The sequence below is a fragment of the Trachypithecus francoisi genome, unplaced genomic scaffold (assembly GCF_009764315.1).
Source record: "Trachypithecus francoisi isolate TF-2019V2 unplaced genomic scaffold, Tfra_2.0 Lachesis_group5, whole genome shotgun sequence".
Taxonomy (NCBI): Eukaryota; Metazoa; Chordata; class Mammalia; order Primates; family Cercopithecidae; genus Trachypithecus; species Trachypithecus francoisi.
The window spans coordinates 39,626,775-39,646,750 of NW_022681470.1; the positions used below are offsets into that span (position 1 = coordinate 39,626,775).

The 19,976-nt window shown below is 40.3% G+C and overlaps 1 protein-coding gene across 5 annotated transcripts in view; it reads left to right on the forward strand.

Annotated features, from left to right (window-relative positions):
• NPL (N-acetylneuraminate pyruvate lyase) overlaps nt 1–18,420 on the forward strand; it is a 39,859-nt gene extending 21,439 nt beyond the window's left edge. For 3 of the 5 annotated variants that reach the window (XM_033200778.1, XM_033200774.1, XM_033200775.1), the window contains 8 exons: nt 514–571; nt 3,445–3,520; nt 5,392–5,484; nt 7,210–7,358; nt 7,486–7,532; nt 11,095–11,179; nt 13,531–13,570; nt 16,465–18,121. In XM_033200778.1, the coding sequence (XP_033056669.1) occupies nt 514–571; nt 3,445–3,520; nt 5,392–5,484; nt 7,210–7,358; nt 7,486–7,532; nt 11,095–11,179; nt 13,531–13,570; nt 16,465–16,649 (733 nt within the window). In that variant the 3' untranslated portion in view covers nt 16,650–18,121. Of the gene's footprint in view, nt 1–513; nt 572–3,444; nt 3,521–5,391; nt 5,485–7,209; nt 7,359–7,485; nt 7,533–11,094; nt 11,180–13,530; nt 13,571–16,464 lie in introns of all 5 variants that reach the window. The other 2 variants (XM_033200776.1, XM_033200777.1) reach the window with 2 other exon arrangements.
• Nucleotides 18,421–19,976: the final 1,556 nt, after the last annotated feature.

Here is a 19,976-nt window from a genome sequence, read left to right on the forward strand (position 1 = left end):
ATTATCTCTGTGATCCTCTGCCTCTAACTTAATGAGAGATGAATCCCATTTATGTACACGTTTAACAGTTTTCAGCATATATTCCTGCTGTTAGTGATATGAAACCTTCATGATACTGAATGAACATACCACCTTCCCACTGGCTCTAAATGAAGGCATTGCAGAAATGGCTGTATTCCTACAGAAAGGAAGAAATGGAATACCATTTTAACCTTGCCTTTAAATACCTCCTCTGGGGCTGAATATTCTCTGCTGTGAAATCAGAATCATCCTAGACACAGTCAAATCACAACCAACCTCTCAGTAACATAACAAGACTTTGATTTCAATGACCTATGTTAAAAAGATCACCATAAGCCCCTTTAGGTAGATTAAATATATTGCTATAGAACTTAAATAAGTGAGGTTAATAAGGTGTCAGTTAACTGCTAAAACCAGCACAAACCAGGATAGTGTAGCCCTTCTGCATGCCTCTAAACTCTAAGCGATGCAGCAGTGTTTTTTCTTTTGTAGGCTGGATCAGGTGGTAATTCACGTAGGAGCACTGAGCTTGAAGGAGTCACAGGAACTGGTATGTATGCAGCTCCATCTGGGAGAGACCACTCAAGGGGCCTCAATTTTTATGCTGCAGTTAAAATCAGTACTATATTTGCTATGTAGTGGATGGTGTGCCTGAAGAGATAAGGTGTGGGATCTCAGGGGCTCTCTGCCTAGAAGCAGGCATTGAGCCATGAAGAAAGGATTGTAGCTCTAAGTGATGATGACTATAGGATAGGAGATGGAGGCACCTTCCTCCAAGGAGAGTAAGGATGGATGCAGCTGTAGCTGAGTTTGCAGGTAAGGAGCAGAACTGAGCCAATTTCAATTTTCTCTGTGAAGTAGAAGGCAGTGCCATCTGCAGGGCACAGGTGGACAAAGCATAGAGTAAAGACTTTAAGAATGGCAAATGCGGGCCGGGCGCGGTGGCTCAAGCCTGTAATCCCAGCACTTTGGGAGGCCGAGATGGGCGGATCACGAGGTCAGGAGATCGAGACCATCCTGGCTAACACGGTGAAACCCCGTCTCTACTAAAAAATACAAAAAAACTAGCCGGGCGACGTGGCGGGCTCCTGTAGTCCCAGCTACTTGGGAGGCTGAGGCAGGAGAATGGCGTAAACCCAGGAGGCGGAGCTTGCAGTGAGCCGAGATCGCGCCACTGCACTCCAGCCTGGGCGACAGAGCTAGACTCCGTCTCAAAAAAAAAAAAAAAAGAATGGCAAATGCGAATTCTGCATTGGAGAAAGGGGGAGGGAGCTAAAACACAAAAGGATTGCTTGGTGGTACTGAAGACCAACTTAAGTTGTAAGTTATAAATTTGTCATACCACCCTTCAGCACAGTTGTGGAATTTTTTTTTTTTTCTGGGTACACTCTTTAGCCAGAATATAGGAACAAGAACACAGACAATCGGATTGCTCCAGCTTTAGGGATTAGCAGGTTAGGTGGAGCAGAAACAAGACAGGAAGCGGTTAAATTTCCTGGCAGAAAAGCAGGTGGTGTGGTGATTCTGAGGCCTGGGTGAATTGGTTAAGAAAAGAAGGCACACACTTTGGGAGGCCGAGGCAGGCAGATCACGAGGTCAGGAGTTTGAGACCAGCCTGACCAACATGGTGAAACCTTGTCTCTACTCAAAATACAAAAAGTAGCTGGGCATGGTGGTGGGCACCTGTAACCCCAGCTACTCAGGAGGCTGAGGCAGGAGAATTGCTTGAACCCAGGAGGCGGAGGTTGCAGTGAGCTGAGGTCATGCCATTGTACTCCAGTCTGGGCAACAGAGCAAGACTCCATCTCAAAAAAAAAAAAAAAAAAAGGCACAAAGATGTTCAAAATTGTTTATCAGAAAGCCCTGTACCTGGACTGCTACAAATTAACCAAGTTTCCAGAACTTAGATATATGACTTTTTCTGGCCCAGCTTCTTCTGAATGGGTTTTGCTTGTTTTGGCTATTTGGATTTAGAAATGGGATGTGTAATATACTTGCAAAAAATTGCCATTTAGTGCTTTAGGCAAGATGCAAAGGAAGATCTATCATTAGCCGTAATAAGTGTAGAATCAGAATTTAGAGACTTGAATTATTCCTCTTACATTTGATTTGCTTCTCTTACAAAAGGTTTTTCAACTAAGGCAGTATGGTGTAGGGTATATTTTTCTTTTTTTATCTTTTCAATTGCTTCTTTTCCAATGTATAATACAAATTTTAAAATATTATCATGTAATGATATGAATGACAGTATCATCCATTGGGCTGAACACCCAAATAGTATAGAAGTAATCTTGGAATGAATAATCCTCTGGAATAGGGATAATCTCCTGGTACAGGGGTAGTCTTGCCAAAGAGACAATAACATTGGCATCTTCTTAGCCATAACTCTTTATTGGATGATGCTTGAATGGACACTGCCATCAACTCTCTTAGGTGTTTCCTCTTTCCTTGCTTTCAGCTAAGGTTACTCTTCTGCTCCTTTTCTAAACAGAGTACTAATCAAATGATTTAAATATATCACATTCTGATCCTGTGTTAATGAAATTATTCCCAGTGCCTTAATTTGGCTATATCCCAGTCTTCTCCTTTTAACTATTCTAGTTTACTTCTGCAGAAAGATAATCACGTCTATGAGATATAGATATTACAAGTCAAAGTCTCAGAAGGAAGCCCTTTTCCCTTTTTAGAGAGTAGGGCATGTTCCGAAACAACCAACAAGCGTCTGCTGGTTCCTTGCTATGTGCCAGGCACCATGATTGACCTGGACTCAAGGGTAAGCAAGATCTGAGCCCTGCCCTGAGGGACTTACACTCTAGTTGGAGGACAGTCACCATACACAACTGCCTTACAACCTGGTAGGTTTAGGTATTTTACTTGAAATAGATACATAGTGTTATAAGGGTCCAGCAAGAGGAAATGTTACTTTTTTCTGGAGGAATTTGAGAAAATATCAGAAATATGGGGCAAAGTATCTTCTGTGATGTATGTAATCTTTTCCTTTTCAGCGTGTCTCAACTGCATTCCCAATCTAATATAAATTTTTAAATATGACTGTCACGTCATTGGACAGAAGAGACAGTATCAGCAATGGGCTAAACAGAAGAGAAATTACATCAGCAGATATCTCGAGTAACAGTTACAACTTATCAAAATGAACCACTTACGTCTCCTTAGCAAGGTTTTTTGTACTGACAAAATATGAAGTATAAGATTAAGTGCACAGCTCACCTTCATCAAGGAGCTCTACTTTGCGACCGGGGATTTTCCTGGCAATGACATTCATTAAATTTGGTTAATTTTCCCACTCTCCAGTGGTACATCAGTTGGCAAATTTGAAGAGCTTGTTACTGATCTTAGTATCTAAGCTATAGGTGACTGTAGTAAATCACTTGTTCCAATATGGTCTTCTTTCTTCCTTTAAAGGCCCAACATGCAGCAGAAATAGGAGCTGATGGCATCGCTGTCATTGCACCATTCTTCCTCAAGCCATGGACCAAAGGTAAGTAGATAGGCCTGAATGCATGGCACCTCACACGGTCCACTTCTTGCCTCCATTCAAAACGGTTATATTTAGTTTGTGAAAGTAAAGCACTATAGATTGGAGGCTTAAAGTTGCAATGGTACAGTGGTTCTCTGAAATATTTGCTCTCCCTGGATCCATAAAAGGGACTGCATTAAAGTACTTCAGTTCTTTTGCCCAGTAATCGATCTGATTGGGTCATCTGCTGAGCCCCGGTTGATGGATAGATGCCTATGTTTGGGTCAAGTGTCTGCTCCTGGACCAGTGAGTTGCATAGGGTGTCAGTCACATGGCAAAGCATGGGACCATTTTTCTTAGAAGAATATAAGTGATGGGCATTTTGAGACTACACATCCTATTCAAGGTTGAGTGAATGATGAATTTTAAGAGATTTCACAGAAATATTCATTGCCTTCCAAAATACAAAAGTATTGCTTTCTCTTTCTCTACTGTCTTCTCTGTGGAAACTATTTATGGTGTCTAAGTATACCAAGTCTTTTTAATCCTTTTTGATTAGCAAAAAAAGAAGTATAAATTTTAGAAGGATAAAAACAGACACTATTTGCCTACATGATTAAATAAATCCATAATTAAGTGCATAATAGGTCTAAATCGTCATGAAATATCACCTATTATTGATACATAGAAAATAATTCATGTAAGTAAGCAATTTAATATTTATAAATTGTGAGTTTAAAATGAACATTTTTAAAGTTTTTAAAATTTTTTAAATTATTCTTTAGAGATGAGGTCTTGCTCTATTGCCCAGGCTGGAGTACATAGCTCACTGCAGACTCGAACTCCTGGGCTCAAGCAACCCTCCTCCATTGGCCTCTCAAGTAGCTGGAACTTACAGGCACGTACCACCATGCCAAGCTAATTTTTAAAGTAATTTTTGTAGGGATGAGATGTTGGTATGTTGCCTAAGATGATCTTGAATTCTTGGCCTTTATCCTCCTGCCTAAGCCTCCCAAAGTGCTGGGATTACAGGCATGAGCCACTGTGTCCAGCCCAACATTTAAAAATTTTTTCACATGGCTTTACAAATTTTTACATGAATATATTTCCTAAAAGGAAAAATAATGTATACATAATAATTTGTCAGAAATATTATCATAGACTGAATACACATCATAACAGTATTCGGATGACGTATATAAAATTCTCCTGTTACCCAGTGGCATCCAAAGCATTGGAGTGCTGCCGGACCTATCATCTGCAGTAGCGTTGCAGGCGAAGCTCACATGAGATGATGCAGGAAACGCCACTTCCTCGGCAAACCAGAGTGTGCTCTCTTTTGTTGTATCTGGATTTCTCCCCAAAGGGAAAAGTACCAAATTTTGCTGGAATTCTTGCAAAATGTGCCACTATTCTTGCAAAATGTGCCACTACTCCTATAACTTCCCTCTTGAAGCAGATATTGTTTATCTTTTTGTTACAGGGTTTTCTCAGTTAAAATCTTATTATTGTCCGATAGTAGTCTCTGTTGTTTACTATCCACACTTAACCTTTTTGGAGTAAGAAGACAAGAGTCTCATGTGATGGACTTATGTTTTTCATCATCATCTCTTAATATATGGGAAGGTTTTCATCAATTTTTTAATAGAGTTTAGTATGGTAGGAGAATAATCATCTTATTTTGGGCTTTCTACAGAAGGAAAAGAAAACTTGAAGGAAGTGAGTTGCAAAAACATTGCAGTAGCAGTAGCAGGGATGGTAAGAGTGGTTGAGAATTTGAGGCTTCTGAGAAACATGGTTGTGTTTCATCAGATGATTCGTTTTTTTTTTTACCAGGGAAAGCCACTATTTTACACCTGTTCTCACCATGACTGTTCCTGCTGTTCTTTCAGATATCCTGATTAATTTCCTAAAGGAAGTGGCTGCTGCCGCCCCTGCCCTGCCATTTTATTACTATCACATTCCTGCCTTGACAGGGGTAAAGAGTAAGTACTGCTTCTTTTGATATTTCTTTCCTTCCAACTCTCACATTTTACCCTATTATGCTAAGAAACTCCACTCCATCCCACCCTACCCCATGCCACAAAAGCACACCACCACTGACTGGGCAGTTCCAGTTGCTTCTAAATGTCACTCTAAAGTCCCAGCCCTTATCAATCATTCACACTGCTGTATAATGGAAGTTGTTAGGTATGAAAGGAAATCTGATCTCTGGGCACTTGTAGCACATACCTTTCGTCTTTACCACACACACCCCTTCTTCTTATTGAGAAGACATGAGTCTGTAAGCCTCACTAGGAGAGGAGTGTGTCTACCTTGAACCTATTGTATTCTTAGTGCCTATAGCACATAGGAAAGTCCTCTGATCTCTTCTGACTTCTCTTCTAGCTTTTCTTTTGTTATTACTGTATTTCTCCAGAGAGAAGAGTTTTATAATTAGCTGAAATTTCTTAGATTATTTTAAAAATCTCACTCTTTTCTAAATTCCATTAGAGGAAAAATGGAGGCTGTACTTTATAAACATTCTGAAGGGAAAAAAAAAACTGCTTTTCCTGTTCTCTACTTTCATACTTAGCACTCAACGCAAAACATTTTACCTCTGGCCACCAAAATGCGTGTGGGCATTTCTCCCCACCAACAACCAATTCTTCATCAGAGACGAACTGGGTGTCCTCTAATTGGATTCAGTTCTGACACTGGCTACTGGAGTTAGCATTGAATCCCACAGGTTAAGGGCTTAGTCCCACAGTACTGCCCCCACTTCAATGCCAGTCTCAAGTCCCAGGTTGTGGCCTGTACTTCCTACCAGCTGGCTATAAATCAGGGTTCCAATTACCTCCTCCTTGAGTTCAATTAATGTGCTACAGCAGTTCGCAGAACTCAAAGAAACACTTTACTTACTATTGCTCATTTATTACAAAGGAAACAGATAACCAGAAGAAGAGATGCATAGGGTAATATATGTGTGAAGGGGCATGGAGTTTCATGCCCTCTCTGAACAAGCCATCCTCCAGGCACCTTCATGTGTTCAGCAACACAGAGTCCCTGTCCTTTTGAGTTTTTATGGGGGCTTCATTATGTAGGCATGATTGAGTACATCATTGGCCATGGGTGATCGACTCAATCTTTAGCCCCGCTCTCCTCCCCAGAGGCCAAGCGTGTGACTGAAAGTTCCAACCCTCCTAAGTACATAGTTGTTCCCCTGGCAACCAGCCCTCATCCTGAGGCTATCTAGGAGATCTAGTCATCAGTAAACTTCGTAGCATACAGAAATATACATATCACTTTGGAGATTCCAAGGGGTTTAGGAGATTTGTGTCAGATGCTCCTATCTCTCAGGAAATTACAAAGGTCTTGGGAGCTCTGTGTCAGGAATAAGGATCAAAGACCAAGTGTTAGAATAAAATACTCTCCTAGCACCCCTGTCTACAAGGGTTTTAGGTACTTTGTCTCAGGAACCAGGGACTAAGACCAAATATATATTTACACTTCACAAATATCCATCTACTGCCTTCAAGGAATGGGAAGTTTAGGATTATAATTGGACAAATACATAGGAGCTGCTAGTCAGGGAGAAGTGATTATGCCTAGTCTGCAGTCAGTTCTGGCTGACAGCAGCTTGTGGCAGCTCACTGCAGATGCGTGGCACTATATGAGATGTTATTTCCTGGAGATGTGCAGATTGATGAGGTGCTTGTTATTTTGAGCAGTTCGTGCTGAGGAGTTGTTGGATGGCATTCAGGATAAGATCCCCACCTTCCAAGGGCTGAAATTCAGTGATACAGATCTCTTAGACTTCGGGCAGTGTGTTGACCAGAATCGCCAGCAACAGTTTGCTTTCCTTTTTGGAGTGGATGAGGTAAGTCACCCCCTAGCATGTTGCAGCAGGTCAGTTCCCTCCAAAACAATTTGTGTAGCTATTTATATAGTAGCATCTCTTTTCTTTCTCTTTTTTATAAAAGCGAATATTCTTTGTTTCTGATTAGCAACTGCTGAGTGCTCTGGTGATGGGAGCAACTGGAGCAGTGGGCAGGTAAGCATGGCTCATTTTTTCCCAATGATTATAAAGTCCCCCATAAAGGTATTCATCACCAAAGTAGCTGTATTTCTTTTTTGTTGTTGTTGTTGTTGAGACAGAATCTTGCTCAGCTGCCCAGGCTGGAGTGCAGTGGTGTGATCTCGGCTCACTGCAAGCTCCACCTCCCGAGTTCATGCCATTCTTCTGCCTCAGCCTCCCGAGTTGCTGGGACTACAGGCGCCCACCACCATGCCTGGCTAATTTTTTGTATTTTTTTAGTAGAGACGGGGTTTCACCGCATTAGCCAGGATGGTCTCGATCTCCTGATCTCATGATCCGCCCACCTTGGCCTCCCAAAGTGCTGGGATTACAGGCATGAGCCACCGCACCCGGCCCAATAGCTGTATTTCTTACATTTGTATCCTTTCTAATAGAAGTTTCCTTTCTTTTCCACATTCTTCCAGTGAAAGGGAATTAAATAGTGCTTAGTTGTTTGTTAGAAATTCAGTCATTGGGCTGGGCATGGTGGCTCACACCTGTAATCCCAGCACTTTGGGAGGCCAAGGTAGGCGGATCACTTGAGGTCAGGAGTTCGAAACCAGCCTGGCCAACATGGTGAAACCCCCTCTCTACTAAAACTTTTAAAAAATGGGCCGGATGCAGTGGCTCATGCCTGTAATCCCAACACTTTGGGAGGCTGAGGCAGGTGGATCACGAGGTCACCAGTTTGAGATCAGCCTGGTGAAACCCTGTCTCTAGTAAAAATACAAAAATTAGCTGCCTGTAATCCCAGCTACTTGGGAGGCTGAGGCAGAAGAATTGCTTGAAACTGGAAGGCGGAGGTTGCAGTGAGCTGAGATCGCACCACTGCACTCTAGCCTGGGCAACAAGAGCGAAACTCTGTCTAAAAAAAAAAAAAAAAGAAGCCAGATATGGTGGCAGGCACCTGTGATCCCAGCTACTTGGGAGCTGAGGCATGAGAATCACTTGAACCCAGGAGACAGAGGTTGCAGTGAGCTGAGATCAAGCCACTGTACTCCAGCCTGGGTGACAGAGCAAAACTCCATCTCAAAAAAAAGAAAAAGGATAAAAAAGAAATTCAGTCATTGTTTAGAAGCATCTGTTGCAGTTAGAGGTGAGACACATGAGCACATGAATTGAGCACATGCACAGGGCCTAGACCTTAGCGGGAACTGACGCTTAGTGCTATAGACCCTGGTGACCAGTGTCTCAAGGATGGACTCACACTTTGTGAGTTCTATCTTTGTCAGAAGTTATTTGGTTACAAGTAACAGAAACCCATTTAAACTACCTTATGTACAAGAAGATACGTTATTATAAAATTCTGGGAAACCACACAGAGCCCAAGAGGAGGATGTAAAACCAGGCCTCAGAGAAGATGAAAGCCAAGAACTGCAGAATCTCAACAGCCAAGGCAGATTATCTTCCATATGTGGTTTTTTGGAGAGACTCACCGCTGTATCTTTCTGCACATCTCTTTATTTCTCTTCTCTCTCTCTGTATCCAAATGGGCTTTCTCTGCTTCAGCATGCACATGGCCAATTATGGCTGCCCAAGCGTGGCATTTTGGGACATCATTAGATAGCACTGCCTAGGCAAGTGTCCATGTCAGGTCCAACCAGAATCATGTGGCCCAATGCCTACTTAGCAAAAGACAGGCAATTCAATTAGCATGTCCACTGCACATGTTAACTTAATTCATTAGAATATGTTTCCAAGCAGATTGAATTAAATGTTTGCATTAACTGAAAGGTACCAGGGGAGCAAAATAACATTTATAACATGTCTTGGTGAGCCTGGCTGTGAGGAAGAGTGACTGAGTTGAATAATATAAATGGCTTGTTCACCAAGCCAAGATGGCCTATGACAGCCATTGTAACTACAGAGCTATTTCTACTGAGGAAATCTGAATGTTGTATTTGCTGACCACGTGTGTTAATTCATTCTCACATTGTTATAAAGAAATAACTGAGAAATGTATAAGAAAAGAGGTTTAATTGGCTCACAGTTCTGCAGGCTGTGCAGGAAGCATGGTAGCGTGTGCTTGGCTTCTGAAGGAAACTTTCAGTCATGGCGGAAGGCTAAGCAGGCACATCTTACGTGGCCAGAGCAGGAGGGAGGAAGTGAGGTGGCACACACTTTTAAATAACTGGATCTCACGAGAACTCACTATCGTGACAATGGCACAAAGGGGGATATGTTAAACCATGAGAAACTGCCCTTGTGATCCAGTCACCTCCCACCAGGCCCCACCTCTAGCACTGGGGATTACATTTCAACCTGAGATTTGGGCAGGGACACAGATCCAAACCATATCACCATTAAACCTTTTTCTGCCTGGAAAGTCTTACTTTTTTGGCTCCTGCTTTTTGGCCTCCATACTAAGCATTTTAATTCTGTCAACATAATCTATAAGGCAAGTACATTTGGTTAAACTTCATTTCTCCCTAGCTATAATCACCTTTCTGTCTAACCAAGGATAAGCCTAAGACCACTGGGATTCAAATTTTAGTATTCTGAAGCTCCTCAGACATTGTTCTTCCTTACTGTATTACCAGAAGATAACCTGAGCTTCACATTCCTGGAATTCCTTGCTGTTGACCCCGGTTCTATATATATAAGTCCAACAACATTTCTGTTATTGATACATCAAGATAAATACATTTTCTGATACTGACTTACTATGGGAGAAGCCATTTGAATTTAAATAACTTGGGGAAATATCCTTATTATGAGTTTCTATAACCTTTTACCTTGCTGGTTTCTCTAAGAATTCAGTGATTTATTTAAGATATTTATAGGTAGAGTTGGAGAGTTTTATAAGTCCACAAAAATATTTTATCAGATCAAATAACTATTCTCACCTTCATTTTTGTTGAATTGTTATAGAAGACAACATGAAGCAATGGAAAGTTTTTGTGGAAACTCTGAAGCCCTTCTTTAATCAAAATAAAAACCAGGCCTACCTTGCAGGGTTTTACAAGGATTAGACATGATTTATGTCAAGCACCTATAATATAATAGGCACTTAGTAAATGATCCCTCATTTTATTATCATTATTATTAATATTACTATCTAGAAACTAGTTTTTAAGTAATATACACATGAGCAAGGAATATGGGTAATTTGTTAGGATTTGCCTCTGCTTTCATGGTGCTCCATCCACCCAGTGTTTCAGCATAAGGCTTTTAGGACTCACCTCAGATGCTACATTTTATCCACAGTTCTTGTCTAGCATTGCACCTGTGTGTACCCTAGGGCAAGAGCTGGCCTCAGTCGCTTGCTAGCAAAGACACCTCCATTTTTTTTCTTTATCTTTTTTCCGCTTTTCTTCCTTTATCCCCTTTTGTCTCAATCCCTTCTCTGCAGTACTGCTTAGTATTGCTGGAAAACTCAGAACTGAAGACAGTCTGATCCCCTAATAGATTAGGACCCAAAAACAGACTTTAGGAGGACTAGGTGTATTTTTTCCCTTTTAAACAGCAGAGGGATTTGAAGATCTGGACCTTTCCTGTTGAGTTATTGAACCTACAGTATTTGTTATTGTCTTGCCAGTACCTATAACTACCTGGGAAAAAAGACAAACCAGATGTTGGAGGCTTTTGAACGAAAGGACCTCTCTTTAGCCCTGAACTATCAGGTAAACGTTTTCTTCCCTTCCCATAAATCACAGCCTTTTTTCTTCCCCACTTGAGGATTCTTTTTCTTCTCTCTACCATGCCTGCCCTCATTAAAATTGCCCAGCTGCCTCTTTCTTTACCTTTCTTCTGTTTTGTACTTTTTCTTGTCTAAAACCAAAGAAAGCTGTCCCCATTTTCTGTGTTCCCAACATGTCTAATCAGGACAGGACCCATACAGGGATGGCTCCTCTCTTCCTCCTAGAAAGGATCTTATTTTTACTCTATCTTCAAAGTACTTTTGTGACTATAATATAATGGCCATAGATTTCTGGGAAAATGACCACAGGCTGTCCCCTTGAGGACATCACACCAGAGTTATCACAGAATATGAGGAAGCTATGAAGATGGTAACCTAAAATGGGGAAGGCTTCATTCAAAGTCAGGGCAGGTCAGTCTTGTTCACCCTGGAAATGTGCTGAGAACTAGAAACATCCACCAGGAAAGAAATAAGAGCCTAGTGAGTGATCCAAAGTAGATACAGGATTTGAGACAAGAAGAAAAAACCAGCAGAAGCTGATATGTTGCTGGGAAGACTCCAGAGGACATAGTGGCTGCTGTGAATGTTCCATGGAGGACACCCTAGCCATCCAGGGAAGGAAGAGCCTCAGTTGAAGGGTGGAACAGTCTCAACAACTTGTTCTTTTTTATTTAGAGATAGGGTTTTGCTCTGTTGCCCAGGCTGGAGCTCAGTGATGTGATCATAGCTCACTGCAGCCTTGAATCCTCCTGGGCTCAAGCAGTCCTCTCGCCTCAGCCTCCTGAGTAGCTGGGACTACAGGCATGCGCCACCATGCCCAGCTAACATCTGGTTCTAACACATGGTTCTAAAGTGTAAATGGAATGAAGTAGCAGAAAGTAGGGTAGACATGAGAGCAAGACTTTTGGGTCTGAGAGGCATGAGGATTTTCAGGATAGTATAAGTGGTTGAGAGGTGTAGCCCAAGAAAATAAGTGGGAATGGAAAGACCTGACTGAAGCAAGTGGTTGGTCCTAATAAAGCTTGGCTGTGGGATCTTTCTGAACAGGACAGGCTGCCATCAGGGTATTCAGAGATTACAGATCAGAAGTACAAAGCATCCTGGGGGTTAAAGGGAGTGACCTGCAGCCCTAGCCCAGACAGAACATGAAGAAGCAGAATCCAGAGTGGTTAATTATTCCCTACCCATAGGCCTCAAAATTGAGCCATTATAAATCTTCTTCCTTAAAGTTTAAATACCATATGTAAGATTCGCCTTTATCTATCCTCAGACCAGCTGAAACTAAGAACAGGAACAAGGTAGGGATCTAGGAAGCTATGTCAAATCAACTAAACATTGACAAGACTTTGGTTTAGATAAGGGTAAGAAGAATGAATTGTGCATACTCTGCCATCTCCTTACACTGATGGTTCCCGCCACCCTGCCCAGTTTCCTAGAAAAGTTATTTCTGAAAATTCTAACCTGTTCTGAGCAGAACAGGGAAATCATAGATAGAGTAGACTAAAGCAGCTATAATGTTGACCCTTCCATTCAATGGCTTCTCTTATTGGTTGATCCAGTCTCCATCTTTTTTCCCCTCTTAGTCCCACTCTAAATAAAACATCCCATTGAAAACGATGTTGGTAAGGAACTTAGTTTACCACATTCTCTGTTTCTTCTTAAGAAGGCACGTGTGAGCGAGTCTTACTTACTCAGTACATAATTTCAGTGAAGGTGGTTTCTGCTCTTAAAGAGCTTTTAGTCAAGTGAAGAAGCAGACGAAAAGTTAGGTCTAAATTGATCTCGTTCACTTTAATGTACTTAAGTGCCCTCTGTTCTATTTACATGAGTGAAATTACAACAACCTGCACCTCCACTTCACGCCAATTCTTATGCTCATCAATTTTAGAAAACAGCATTTATGGAAGTTGAGGATCTAGAAATTGATTCCCATAAATCTTAACCTTGGCCACGTGCTCCTTAGGCATCCTGGAAGGTACCCCAGAGCTATATGTACCCGAGTTTAAAAACCACTGCACTAACTGATAAGTTTACCTATGTAAGCTAGATGGATAAGGGGTGTGATTCCCATCTTTACTCTCTTGTAGAATTCCATCATTGAAGCTTCTTTTCTGCATGGGCCCATTCTGTAAAGCCTACATGTATGAAAAGATCTTACCTTAGCCTGGATGGATCCCAGTCATCTTCACTTGGCTATTTTTCTCCACTCTGACAGACCTTTAGTAAATGAAGGTGTGCAAACTTTTTAGGGTTTCTGTAATTTGACTTCTACATTATTTACATTGTTTACACAGTTCAATAATACTAACTATAGATATGTTTGTTCTTTTCTAGTTTTGTATCCAGAGATTTATCAACTTTGTGGTCAAACTAGGTAAGTGCCACGTGTCTTCTGCTTTGTTTGCTGCTGGAGACTGTAAAGAAAATGGAATACCATCACTTTCTCTGAGGGTTCAACAAGAACTCTCTTTTAATGGTCTGCTGCAAGCAGAGTTCTGTTTCCCTTATTAGCCCTCGGGGCCAACCATATAAAACTGTGAAGTAAACCTAGTTGGAAAATCTTTGGCAGCCTTCTCCATTTTAGCACATACTTACCCCATTTTCCATTCTTTCTCTCCTAAACCGTCAGCACTCCCTCCCTTTACTTGCCTCTGCTTATTAAAATTCTACTACTGCATTGAGGTTGATTTCAGCCTAAGTGCTTGGAGGAAGGCAGTCTAAATACAGATCTTACTACATTGTGAATGATTGACAGCTCTCCCAAGAGTATTTACAATTTAAACAGAGTTTATTAACACAAGTAAGCTTAAATGGATAGAGGTTTGGATAATATGACAAAGTAAAATTGGGGAGCAGTGGTGGGGAGAAATACAGTGAATTTGAGTAGAGAAACCTCTCCAGAGTGTCTTAAATCTCTCATAACAAATGACAAATGCCACCATCCACTCTTCTTCTGCAAGAGATTGGCGCTTGGGCCAATTGAATCTGCGTTAATGCAGGAAAATTTTTAAGTTTATTTTTGGCAGGCCTCCCTGCTCTCTGTCAGTGTTCTGCATACTCCTGGCAACTCCTCCCTCTCTCCCAAGCACCTCTTGTGTGTTATGCCTCTCATTCTTGTAGGGTTCTCAACCTGCTCTCTTCCTCCCTCAAGGGCATTCTGTTTGTTTTTCCACTTTCATGATTTTTGCACATTTGTGTGCCTCCAGTGCTGTGAACTACCTGTTGTTCCCTTGTTCTAAGCAATGTTTTCACAAAATTGTGGGTTTGGTGTGATAATTATTATGTTCCTAAAGTACATTAAAATAGGTATTGAACTATTAAAATTTTAGACAAACTAAAAGATTGATGTGTGCAGTAGTGCCCACTTATCTCAGGGGGATATGTTCCAAGTGACCAGTGGATGCCTGAAATTGCAGATAGTACAAAACCCTACATATACCATGTTTTTTCCTGTACATACATACCTATGGTGAAGTTTAATTTATAAATTAGGCATAGTAAGAGATAAACAGTAACTAATAATAAAATAGAACAATTATAACAATATACTGCAATAAAAGTTATATGACTGTTGTCGGTCTCTCTGTCTCTCAAAATATCTTATTATTTTTGGACTGCAGTTGACCACAGGTAACTGAAACCATGGAAAGTGAAACTGCAGACAAGGGAGGCCTACTGTATATTCAATCAGGCTAATATTTTCCTTCCCAATGCTCAGTTTTTACTGTAACTAAGTTAACTTAGCAAAAGAAAGTTAGTTCTTATATCTTGAATCTGAAAGCAATAGCCAGCTAAGAAAACAAATTACAGACATTTTAGAAGATGAGGATTGGGGATTATGATGGATAATTATTAGTTATGCTTTTTACATATTAACAGTGTACCTGATCTTCCATCTGCGTCTCCAATCTGAAGGCTTTGTCTTTCTTTAGTTCTGAAAAAATTCTCTGTTATCCGTAAAGAATGTTTTGACTGCATGTACTCAAATCTGTCATTCTGAAAGTCTATTAGTTGTATTTTGGATTTTCTCAATCTGTATCTCAATTTAAAAAAAAATATTTAACATATCTTTCTATGCTGTATTCTGGATTATTTCCTTAGCTCTACCTTGAAAATCGCTAATTCTTTAGCTATGTTTTCACTGTTTGATTTCCCTAAATATATTTTTTTTCAATATTTCTTGTTGATTGTTTTATACTCTACCATTCTTCTCGTAGCCTATGACTTCTATTCCTCCTTTTATCTCTGAGAAGTCTCTTTCAGAATTTTCTGTCATCTACTATTAGGATGTAAGCTTTGTCATTTTTTAATGTGCTAGTTCTCATGCTGCTGCTTATCTTCATGCGCTTTGTAATTTTTAGCTTTTCAGCTCATCTTCAGAGACCATTGTTTTCTGGGTAACCCACTGAACATTAGGTTGTAAGGTACCCTATCAAGTGGGTTTACATTTGCTTCTGCTAGGACACTGTAGTTCCACCAGTTCTAACCAGTCTTTGGGTTAATTTCTTAGTATAGTACCTATACTAAGTGTGTAACGTACATTGGGATCCAGCATTCACCTTTGGCTCAGGCTTGAGATTTCTTTCATGAGATCGTTTCCATCCACAAGCCTAGTAGAAGTCAAGTTTTCTTCCCTATCCCCAGACCAGTGGGCTGGGTTTTTTTAATTGCTTTTCATAGAAGGCTGACTACCAGTTTTACATAGGGAGTTTAATTCCAACTTCTTACCATGCACAGATCTAAGGCTTCATTTTCCATTGCCATCCCAGCCGTATAACACCAGCATGAAAACAGCAGCGTTGAGTCATAAGCCACCTTAAGTACTGCATTTCTCAGGGACTTCCTAAATAAGCTTAAACTAAATTTCATCCTGGCAATAAAGTCCTACCTCCTTTGATCAACAATAGTATATTCCTAAATCAGATTATCCTCAAGGGCTGTTTGGCATCAGCTTCTCCTCACCTTTCTGACCTCTTTATTCCTGACACCTTTGGCTTCTCCTTCTTGGGTTTAAGATTAACCTTGAGTCTTCGTTTTCTTTTACTGTGATCAACTTTTAAAATTTTCCAGCATTTCTATGTGTTTGAAGTAGGAAGAGGGATTTCAAATGATTGCTCATCTGTCATATTGACTAGAAATGTTCCCATCTTTTGTTTTAATCTTACCTTGTTGTAGTAGTTGCTATTAGCATATGATCTCCTTCTTTGGGATGTTTGTGGAGAGACAGACAGTACCAGTCATGTTTCCTAATTTATTTTTCCTGTCTAGGTTTTGGAGTGTCACAGACCAAAGCCATCATGACTCTGGTCTCTGGGATTCCAATGGGCCCACCCCGGCTTCCACTGCAGAAAGCCTCCAGGGAGTTTACTGATAGTGCTGAAGCTAAACTGAAGAGCCTGGATTTCCTTTCTTTCGCTGATTTAAAGGATGGAAGCTTGGAAGCTAGCAGCTAGTGCCTCTCTATCAAATCAGGTTTTGTACCTTGAGACATAATCTACCTTAAATAGTGCATTCTTTTCTCAGGGAATTTTAGATGAACTTGAATAAACTCTTCTAGCAAATGAACTCTCACATCAATCGACAAGCATTGAGGTACCTATTGTGAGCCTTAAAAAGTCTTATTTTGTGAAGGGGCAAAAACTCTAGGAGTCACAACTCTAAGTCATTCATTTCACAGATTTTTTTGTGGAGAAATTTCTGTTTATATGGATAAAATGGAATCAAGAGGAAAATTGTAATTGATTAATTCCATCTGTCTTTAGGAGCTCTCATCTCAATTTCTGGTTCCTAATCCTATTTTAAAGTTGTCTAATTTTAAACCACTATAATATGTCTTCATTTTAATAAATATTCATTTGGAATCTAGGAAAACTCTGAGATACTGCATTTAGATGGGCACTTTAATACCAAACTATAACATGTCTCAACTATATATGACTCGAAATACACCAGCTCATCTGGTTGCTCAGTCTAACTCTAGAATGGATGCTTTTGAATTCATTTCGATGTCACCACTTTCCTCTCTTCAGAAACGTTGGGTCAGGTGAGGACTTGTTTCAGTTCCTATAACTAAGTAAAGGGTAGCTTTCTCATAACAAAGGAAAAGGTCTTCCCCAAAGATGAATTTAAGTCTCCACTTTTTGCTATACAGAAAACTCAAAGTTTCAAAGAACCAAAGGGCTCTTCCTCTAGGCACCACAATCTTCCCCTTTCTCCACTGAGAACACTGTCTCTCCCACAGGACCCTAAATTACTGAAATCAAAGGCCGACTTCCTTTCTGCAGTGAGCCTAGAGGCCACTGTTACTATCCTGTCACACTTGCAACCAGTTACTTTTCTTTAGTGATAGAAGATTTGGGGAGGACCCAAAGGACTCACAGCTTTCTCTCCATTCCTCCTTTTACTCTTTTCTTTCTGTGTAACATATCAACAACTGTTTAATCTCCCTTCTAACAAACCTTAATGTAAGCTTTCTGATATCAACGTATATTGACAGTTAACCCTTACTGATTTTAAACTTGACTATCCAGTCTGTTAATTACCTAAGATTTTGTTTTCATTTCATCTCTAATTGTTTTGGTCATTGGCAGAGAAAGAGTATTTGAAATTCATATCAGTTTAGCTCCTTATTTTAATCTCTTTGAATTAAAAATAACACTTTTTCAAAATGCAAATTTGAAATTATAAGTAGACTTCAATTATCTTTGCTAATCCTCTCTTTAATTAGCTAGTTAAAAGTGTTATATTTATATATCCTCAACCCTCTTTTTGCCTTTTTAGCTGTTAATTTCCTGAAAGAAGAAAATGAGTTTTTTGTTAGTTTTTGGTTCTGAGGATGTGATATCCTTACTTAATGATACTAAAGCCAAATTTAAATTTTAAAATTAATTCTTGGGTATCCAATAAACAAAGAACTATTTTTCTATTTTTGCTTTTGTGAAGTCAGTGCTTAGAGGATTTTTAAGATGGTTAATGAGCTTTTGTGAACATAAAGAGAGATATGATTTTAAAATGACCAGGTCTGAGTTTAGCTCTGTTAACATCCAGTAGCTTAGAAATGAATATCATGTAGCAGTAGGCTATTAATAGTGCACTTAGCAAGTAAAATTTTGGAATACTATGAACTTATTGTTTTGTTTATAATATATTCCTAAATTGTTTTTAACATTAAAACTACAGTAATGGCATGTGAAATATTTCATTCAACACAGTACTAAAAGCTGATTTCCAGCCTCTTTGTTTCAAGATAGAAATCTGAGATCAGTCCATTGGGGATGGTTGGAGGGACAGGAGTGATTTTAGGAATTGGTTTTACTTAGGATCTCTCTTGGGTTTATTCAAAGATGTAGGAAAATGCCATGGGGGTGAGGTGGCAGTAGGGTGGGGGGCAGTGGGAGTAATGTATATTTTTTCCTAGAAGGGTTATTTGCCACAACTTGAGAGAAATTTCTTCTTTCTGATCACCTGAAGGGCACGGAAAATCCAAACTCTTAGGAGGCTGATAGACGTCTAAGGCTGGGTTGAGGGACTTTGCGTAGTGACTGCAACCCAAGCTTAGGTCCCCACCTGAGCTCACCAAGGCTTTTCATACAGGGGAGATGGAGTTGGATCTACAAACCCATCAAATCAAGTAGAGGAAACAACACATCCAAGCCATTTAACCATTCCCTTATCACATGCTGGCTCAACCCTCAATTTCCTCCAGTGAAAGTAAGAGGGAAACTTGGAACCAAAATTATGCAAATAGCAGAGCTAAGCCCCAGGTAGAGGCAGAGCACTACCTCACACTTTGGGTTTCTGGGGCTGAGAAATGGCTATCTGGGTGAACAAAAAAACCCAAATCGTAGTTTCTCTGTGAACCCCCTTGGTGACTCTTAGGAAATTATTTGATATATAATACATTTTAGCATTTTAAGTTACACAACCAGAAGGAGAATCCTAAAGCATTTTCTTAAGTCTTAATCACACAATTAATAAATATAATGGAATGGATTCAACAAAATACATAGAGAACTATATCCAACAGGATGTGTTACCTTTATCTGTAGACCAGTTACAGAGAGTGTTGAAGTTTTATTCCAGAGGGACCACCTAAGGAGATTATACATCAATCACACGTTCACCTCTGATATGTTTTCTCTGATATATTCTGCTAGAATGCCCTTCATGAATATCAGCGTCCCATGTTTGAGCCAGATGTTGGGTTAGGCCCTATAGGCACAGAAATTGTCACAAATGCCAGCCTTTGGTGTGAGAGACAAGCCTTCTCATCTATCAGCAAGCACACAAAACAAGGTTATCTTTGAGGTCATGGGGAAGTGGGTTCCCACAAGTGGGCAAGTGCATCAGCATCTCAGTATGGTCTACAGTCCAAGTCCAGTTTGCACCATTTTAAAGTTATCCTACCTCAGGTAGAAGGAGGTGGGATAACGACCACATACTACGTTCTTAAGAATCCTCAGACTAGGGTGACACAAAGTAATCCACCCTCAGAGCTTGAATGAGTGGGCACATTTAAAGCATGTTAGTGAGAGTGGCAAATAATATTCACGGGCTGTTTTAGTTCATTCTCATGCTGCTAATAAAGATATATCTGAGACTGGGTAATTTATAAAGGAAAGACATTTACAGTTCAGCATGGCTGGGGAGGCCTCAGGAAACTTACAATCATGGGAGAAAGGGGAGCAAACACATCCTTCTTCACATGGCAGCAGCAAGGAGAAGTGCTGAGCAAAAGGGGGAAAAGCCCCTTGTAAAACCATCAGATATTGTGAGAACTC